The 9,024-nt window shown below is 33.7% G+C and overlaps 1 protein-coding gene across 1 annotated transcript; it reads right to left on the bottom strand.

Moving 5' to 3' along the window:
* Nucleotides 1-1,178: 1,178 nt before the first annotated feature.
* Nucleotides 1,179-2,608, bottom strand: LOC128193558 (vegetative cell wall protein gp1-like). The gene is made up of 2 exons (XM_052867296.1): nt 2,381-2,608; nt 1,179-2,259 (listed from the first exon to the last, which is right to left on the bottom strand). Exons 1-2 carry the CDS (start codon nt 2,535-2,537, stop codon nt 1,415-1,417), a joined length of 1,002 nt encoding a protein of 333 aa, XP_052723256.1. The 5' UTR covers nt 2,538-2,608; the 3' UTR covers nt 1,179-1,414.
* Nucleotides 2,609-9,024: the final 6,416 nt, after the last annotated feature.

Consider the following 9,024-nt stretch of genomic DNA (forward strand, 5'->3'; position numbering starts at 1 on the left):
TGATCTATAGATATAAACTGAAGACAAAGATATAAACTAATAAAGAATGCCATGACCTAATTGAAAGTAGACTAGAGGATATGAAATAATAATTAGATTAAATAATAAAGATATAAAAAGAAAGAAAAGTTTGATGTATTGGTATAATGAATTAAAAACTAGAAATTTTTTTTAAAGGAAGTAAAAGAATATGTGTTCAAAATAAGTAAAATATGTTAATAAAACACATATAAGTTTATTAACACTAACATAAAAATAGTTTGACCTGAATCCTTCCTTACTTATTAATTAGAGCTAAAAATGTTTTTAAAATGCTACAATTTCCTAAATCTCATCACTTGCCAATTCTTTTCCTTGTATCTACCTCTCTTTATCTTTTCCACCCACATCCAAATACGTCAAACTTTATTTTATTTTTTGAAAGTTATAATTACATACATTAAACGAAGAGATAACTCTTATCTCTTTTTACCTTATCTCTCATACAAAAGAGAAATAGAAAGATTTTTTGAATTAAAGTTTTTAATAATTAACACATACATATATTAATAAGTAACAATTTTTAATAAATTCATTTTTTACATATTTTAATTTGTTTTATTCTTATCTTTTATTGTTATTATTATTATATTTTTTGAAAACTAGTTAATTTATTTTGTGATATTCTATCTTTAATTGTTGAAAACCGATTACTAAGAATTCTTGCTTTGAGAATCAGAAGAGGGATGTGAAGAATAAATAAAAGCAAAAGAAAATCTGAGAACCACAAGATAACACACAGAAGCCTTTTCTAGTATAAACTTTTAGACCCTCCAGCAGAAAAATATTTTTAGGATTTCCTTAAACAGTTATAAGTACAGCAAGACAGATATTGCAAAGAAAATCGATTTTTCAAGGAAGTGGCATAAATCTAGAAGGAAGATTCCATCGTTGGCTTTGAAGCAGTTGATCACTGTGTACCATTCTATCAAATATTTCTGGGTCATTATAATATGCTGGCTTCTATTCAAAGTCCAAAGAATTTTAGCAGTTCATCATTCAGCTATTATTAACATATTGTATTAATATAGTGGCATACCCTTATATTTTTAACCAATTGCTAACATATATGTATTTATCCGCATCATCATCAGAAAATATACGTATATATCTCACGACTGATAACGAAAGTAACCAAGTTATGAACAGGTATAGCACCAACTTGTATAAATTCCTCTGGCAAGTTAACATTAACTTACATATCTAAATTTTTCAAACACTCTACAACATGTAAGTTAATTTTAACTTAACATTTCAATCTTTCTACTATTTTTCCTGGAAGCTCATTTAAATTGCCCAGTTCTTCGTCAAGTGCTTTATTTAATCTCAAGGGGATGAAACAGCATTGGATAAATTGGCTGTGTGGGCATGGTGGTTAGAGTGTATAGTAGTTGAGTGCGGGTGCACTTCTTGATGGCAATGGACTTGGAGGTTCTGGCAATGAAGTTGGAGGTTCTGAAGTTGGAGGTTCTGGTAATGGACTTGGAGGTTCTGAAGTTGGAGGTTCTGAAGTTGGAGGTTCTGGCAATGGACTTGGAGGTGGTGACGATGGAGTTGGACTTTCGGTAGGTGGTGAAGATGGACTAGGAATCTCGGGAGGTGGTGACCATGGACTAGGAGATGTTGGTGATGGAAGTGGAGTATTTGAAGGTGGTTGCACTGGAGTTGGAGTTTGGGGTGGGCTTGGTGGGCTAGGAGGTAAGAATGGGTTTGGAGGTAGGAATGGGTTTGGAGGTATAAATGGATTGGGAGGCAGGAATGGGATTGGAGGAAGGAAAGGAATTGGAGGTAGGAATGGGATTGGAGGTAGGAAGGGAATTGGAGGTAGGAATGGGATTGGAGGTAGGAATGGGAGGGGAGGGAAAACGGTATCTACTGCTGAATTTTCATCTGATATAGATGGGTTTGAAACACTTTGTTTTTGGTTGCAAAAGCTTGGTTTTTGAACAGGTTTGAATGAGAAGAAGCCAGCTGAGAAAATGTGTTCTTCTTGCTTTGTTGTAATGAGACTAACTGAAGAAGAGGTGGAAACTGAGGGGACATCACAATTTGACTCACTGCTACTAATGAGTTTGACAGTGCACCCTTTGATTCTCTGTGCATGCTTCCACACTTTGAATGGTAGCTTCACTTTGAATTCACCATGTTTATCTGTCTCCACTTCTTCCTTGAAACTTGGTACTGAATACCCAAATTTGCATTCTACACCAACTTTGGCACCTGCTCATGACATCATGACAGAACACAACTTGAGTCAAAAGATCAAACACCTTAAGGGATATGGATATCATATGTGAAATTGAAGCATGTATATATTATCAATAAGGGAATCAAAATGAACCTGAAATGAAGGGGGTTTCGGGTGTGAAATCTTGCTCAGAACATGTATCACAGTAAACAGTACCAATTACAGCAGCAGAACGGTCATTTTTGTCTTGAACCTCTGAAACACTGCCATATATGAAACTGAGGAACAAAATCCCAAGAAACCAACTCATTGTTCTAAGTTTGGTTTCTTCACAAACTGTGTTTCTATAGGCCTAAGGCTGATGGTATATATAATGAAACTTTCGTTCTGTGAAAGATGAAAAGACTGTAATTATGTGAATTAATTTGAAACAAAAAGTCAATATCTTTCTCATTTAAAGAAAAAACCCATTCCAACTTTCCTTTCTCTAGCTAGAGAAAAGGGAAGAGATTCTTTTTAGCTTTTTCACTGAAACGGTAATTTTGTTCAAGATATCAATGAATTTATAGCTATCATTAACTGTAAATCATTATTACATTAAATGATAAATTAATTAATGGAAATACTTATTAATGCAGCGTCTTTAAAACAAATACGTTCTTAACATATATATATATATATATATATATATATATATATATATATATATATATATATATATATATAGTAAATAGACTATATCAAGTTATGAATCGTATTTAATGTTTAGTAATACATAATACGGATGTACTCGTTAACAAATATATCATATATTATATTTGCATGATAATTTAATTAATATAATTATTATTTATTATTTATTAATTTCTATAAATTAAAAATATATTTTAATAATAAAATAATACTTTATACTCCTTTATTTTAACGTCATATTTTAATACTATAAAACTAATAAAATAAAACATTATCAAATTGATAATAAAACAATTAGGTAAAACAATCTACCACAAAGAAAACATTATTATCTACTCACACCCTTAAGATAATCATTATAAACAAGAAAATAAAAAAGAGACAAACACAAAAACAAAGGTAAACTAATGATGAAAAGAATTTAACATGGTATACTAAAATTGCATCATATATTACATTTTATATAGAATATAACTATAACCCTAATCATACCATAGACATAGACATTGTCATTCAGATATAATATAAATGTTGAGTTATGGCTGACTCTGTAGAAATATGAGAAATATATTCTTCATATAAAGTTTTTGAAAAACTATCCAGAATACACAAAATACAAAGACAACAATCTTAACTCTCACAACTCTGAACAATCAACTCTTTAACTCTCACAACTCTGAACAATCAACTCTTTAACTCTCACAATACAACACAAACAACTCCTCTTAATCTCTCCTTCACCGTGGGTACTCTTTTTTTTTCTCCACTCATAATACACAACTTTTCTTCTTTCCTCTCCACGGTGGTGTGTTTCACTTGGCAGCACACTTCTCCCTCTCTCTCTATCTCTTCTTTCAACCATGGTGCAAACACTTAACATATGCCACACTACATACAAAACTATATTTATAATAAAAACTAAACCTAACATCTCCACTACTATGTGGATAATGATAATGCTAACACAATACCTAACTTCTTTTACAAATGGGGTACACTTTGGTGCATAATTTTCAACTAAAGACAAATGAAGATGACTGAACCGCAAATGCCACTTCATGGCCTCATCTTCCATATCAAGTTGCATGTATTTATCTTGAACTATTTTCAGCTCAAGTTTGTACATGCGATTTTTCTTCATTTCTACTTGGGTGATGAGCCTCCCGAATTTATCCCTCAGTTGTAATTCTCGGTCCTTCATCAGAACTGAGTACCCCTTCTCCATTATCTGTCCCATGCTCAGTATGTTGCTTTTGAGATCTGGTATATAGTATACATATCTTATCTCTCCGATTTGCCCATTTTTCTGTTCATACCAGATCGTTCCTCGACCTTTGACGGTTACTTTTGAAGCATCGCCGAAAGAAACAAATCCGGATTCCACCTTTGAAAGTACTTTGAATAAACTCTCGTCGCCACACATATGGTTACTTGCGCCGGTGTCCAAGTACCAAACCGAGTTATTAGAACAACTTGGTTTGATCTCGGTTTCTGGAATGTTTGTCACTAGTAGCAATCCTTCTTCTTCTTTCTCGGCAAGGAAGTTTGTTGGCTTCTCCTTTTCCTTCACAGCCCTACAATCTTTGGAAATATGACCCATCTTACCACAGTTGTAGCATTTTATCGAGTAGCAATCCTTGGCAACATGCCCATACTTCCCACGGTTATAACATTCAATGTTGTTTGTGTTTGTCCGACCACCCCGAGTCTGACCTCGGCCGCCTCGGGCTTAACTTCGGCCACGCCAGTTTTGTTGGCCAACTTGCTCATTTCTTCGTTCTCCTCTTCCTCTACCACCTTGGCTTCTGCCTCTTCCTTGGCCTCTAATATTTTGAGCATAAAACACATTATCCTTTTCTATCGTCGCCTTTGCTTGGAGAGCCTGTTCAAGGGACTCCCCCTTCTTATTTTTCCGTCTCTGCTCATGTGCTTCCAGGGACCCAGTAAGCTCTTCAATGGTGAGTGTTGATAAATCCTTGGACTCCTCTATTGCACATACGATATTCTCGAAATCATTTGTCAATGACCTTAGGATCTTTTCAACAACTCGGTTTGATGAAAAACTCTCACCATTCTGATTTAGTTTGTTCACCACGGTCTCCACTCGAGTAATGAACTCGGATACGCTTTCAGACTCTTTCATCCTCATGTTTTCCAGCTCACCCCTAAGGGTTTGAAGTCGAACCTGCTTCACTCATTCGTCTCCTTTGTTTGCCTTTTCGAGTGTATCCCATGCTACTTTGGAAGATTTTGCATTTGCTATCTTCTCAAAACCGGATTCGTCAACAGCTTGGTATAGCAGATACAAAGTTGCCTTGTCTTTAGCTCGAACGACCTTCAACGCGTTCAACTGGGCATTTGAATATCCGTCTGTGCTCGCCGGTTCCTCAAATCCAGTCTCGACCACGTCCTAGTTATCTTGGGAGCCGAGAATGGACTTTATCTGCACCTTCTAGTTGTCATAGTTAACGTGTTTCGTCAACTTGGGTAGCGGGATGCCATTGGTTAGTCCTGCCATTTCTCTCGGTGTTTACACTCAACTCACACACCTCACAAAACTCTTAGTTGCTGCTCTTTCTCTGCCTGCGCAAGTGTCGCATTCTCTCTCAGTAACACACAAGCTCTAATGCCAATTTGTAGAAATATGGAAAATATATTCTTCATATAAAGTTTCTGGAAAACTATCCAGAATACACAAATACAAAGACAACAATCTTAACTCTCACAACTCTGAATAATCAAATCTTTAACTCGCATAATACAACACAAAACAACTCCTCTGTATCTCCCCTTCACCGTGGGTACTCTTTTTTTTTCTCCACTCACAATACACAACTTTTCTTCTTTCCTCTCCACGGTGGTGTGTTTCACTTGGTAGCACACTTCTCCCTCTCTCTCTTTTCTTTCAACCACGGTGCAAACACTTACCATATGCCACACTACATACAAAACTATATTTATAATAAAAACTAAACCTAACATATCCACTAACATCTCCACTACTATGTGGGTAATGATAATGCTAACACAATACCTAACTTCTTTTACAAATGGGGTACACTTTGGTGCATAATTTTCAACAAAGACAAAATACTTTGTGGCAATGGGTCCATTTAAAACTTATCCAACAGGTTCTACACTTGTGTGGTGAAATAGGTGACCCACTCAAAGATACCAAATATGATTAATCCATTAAAACACCATTTTCCAATTAGAGAAAGGCCCCCAGGCTAGGACCTGCTGCTACTCTCATGACATGATTCACCTCTCTCTGTTTGAGCATGAATGATCATTAGAGTGTTAGGATAACCCCCTATGAAAGCTTCTTACATTTATACCTGCATCACTTGTTACAAACACTAAGAATTCTCCTTAGAACTCATACAACCTCAAATCCACACCATCATGTATCCCCAACCATTTTACTGAGTATTAGGTAATTCATCACATCACATATAAATCCAAATAAAGAAAGGAAATAAAAAATAAGACAACCCAACAAATTCATCTTACTCGCCCAGCAGACATATCCCACTCGCCTAACGAAAGCCCAAATAGAGAGCCCCTCCAGCCTGGTAGGGAGCTCGCTCAGCCCCTAATCATCACTACTAAAAACTCCAAAAAGTCACCCAGTGAACACTCTCTACTTGCCCAGTAAGATTCAACACAACAAGCTTCACAAGCCCAGGGAGTTGGCTCGCCTAGCCACTATAACTCATTGTCAGAACTCTTATATACTCGCCTAGCAAACCCCCTTACTCTCCTAGCCACTTTGCATTATTCTACAACACTTAAACTTGTAGAATTTGTACCTCTAAACCTCTCATCACCTATCCTAAACACTTTTACTAACTTCTAATACTCCTAGGTTGAATTCTAAACTATAATTGACCTAGCCAAAAGTATATAAACCAATCTAAACTCGTTTTGAACTATTTTACCACAAGATTCCAACTTAAAATAACTAAAACCTCACTTTATGAACTCTAATTCAATTTTACAAGTTTTAGCTCACAATTAAACCACTTAGGGGTCTGAACAAGTCACAAATAACTAAAAGACATATCTTAAACACTTGTTCTTACTCTTCAAAACCCCTTATTCTTCAAAATCTCACTCTTCAAAACCCTTAATTCAAGCCTAAAAACCTTTATAAACATCCTCTTGCTCATTCTCACTTCTATATCATATTTTTATCAACTCAAGCTATCAACAAGTTCTAATTGACCCTATAAAATGTTCCACATTGTTCTTTATCCCTTTAGACCCTTACTTCTAAAAATTATCTATGAAAACCTCACTTTTTAGACCAAACCAATTCATGTTTCATTCTATATCATTTTTTTCAACATATAACCAATTCATAACAACAATTTCACAACAACAACACCATTTAAGTTAAATATCACATCAAAACCAGAATTATTCAACCAAATTCAATTAATCTAACACATTTAATACTAACATACTCATTTCAAGCATACAATTCAACATTAAAATAAAATAAAACATTAGCTCAAGAATTGTATGATGATGTTTACATAATATGATTAAGTATGGTGAAAACATATGATAGACATGTATGATAATGTTCAAATGAAATGGAAAGTGTGGATTTAAGTATGATGTAAAAAGGAATTTCACGGAGGAATAATCTAATGTTGTTATGTTGTATAATGTGTTGAGGTAGGGACTCTGGGATTGGAGGATGATTTTGACACTTTCAATATCAAGTAGAGATGAGTGATTATATCGTGGAAAGTAATAAGAGGTCCTAAAGTCTCATGATCATTTATTAACCATGGATATTTGACGGATTAATCTTGGTGTGTGAAAGTTTGATGCAAAAAATTATCAACATTAAAAACTTATTTTTCACCTTTTGTGCTTTTCAAATTATGCTTGGATTGTATGATATATATTTTTTATTTTGAATTGTCTTTGGAGTTTAACATCATTTTAGAGTAAATTTTATTTAGATTTGAATTAAAAAAATTATAATTTGTTTATTTTTTTTAAAAAAAACTTATAATTATGTGAGCCAGTGAGCCAACTCGTTTAACCCACCAACGCGTGGTGGGTCAGACCGGATTTGAATTTTTTCAGCTCAGTAATAAGTGAGTCGAGTTGAATTGGCTCACTAAGTAACCAACCCGTGGTAGGCCGGGCCGAGTCGAGCCATTTACCTGTTTTGACAGCTCTACTTAGAATTCGTAATATATTAAGATACTTTTGTCTACTAAAACTCGGTACATTTTACTAAAATGTACCAACTAAAAAAAGTTTTTGCATATTAGCAAACCCATATATAAAATGAACGGATTTGTTTTAAAGACTATTTATTAATAAGTATTTCCATTAATTAATTTATCATTTAATGTAATAATGATTTACGATTAAGGATATCTATAAATTGATTGATATCATGAATAAAGTTACCGTTTTAGTATAAAACTTAAAAGAATATTAATATATCTTCTCTTTTAGGAAAAGAAGAGTTAAAAGTAAATGAGTTTATTACTTTAAATTAGAGAGTATTGACTTTCTTTTTCAAATTACTTCGCATAATTATACTGTTTTTATCTTTTACATAACGAGAGTTTCATTATGAAAAAAATTATTTTAGCACATATTTTATTAATATTTTGACAGTATTATAGTACATTTTAGGCTTAATACCCTATTTTATGTTCAGTTTCGCTCGAAAATGTCAAATTAGTTCATCCTTTACAAAATGCGTCAATTACGTCCTCACTTAATAAAATTTGCATCAATGAAATCACTTCCGTTAAATCCATACAAATGACGTTAATTATTTTTCTCTTTCTTCTACTTAGATAATTAACGCCGTTTGTACGGATTTAACGGAAGGGATTTCATTGATACAAATTTTATTAAGTGAGGACGTAATTGACGCATTTTGTAAAGGATGAACTAATTTGAAATTTTCGAACGAAACTGAGAACAATATACGGTATTAAGCCTACATTTTAATACAATACATGTTATTTTTTTATTGATTTATTTTTATTTGTTATTCAAAATATTGTAAACAAAATACGTTAACATATCCATTTTCCTTCATTATATATACCATCAGCCTT

The sequence above is a fragment of the Vigna angularis genome, chromosome 8 (assembly GCF_016808095.1).
Source record: "Vigna angularis cultivar LongXiaoDou No.4 chromosome 8, ASM1680809v1, whole genome shotgun sequence".
Classification (NCBI taxonomy): Eukaryota; Viridiplantae; Streptophyta; class Magnoliopsida; order Fabales; family Fabaceae; genus Vigna; species Vigna angularis.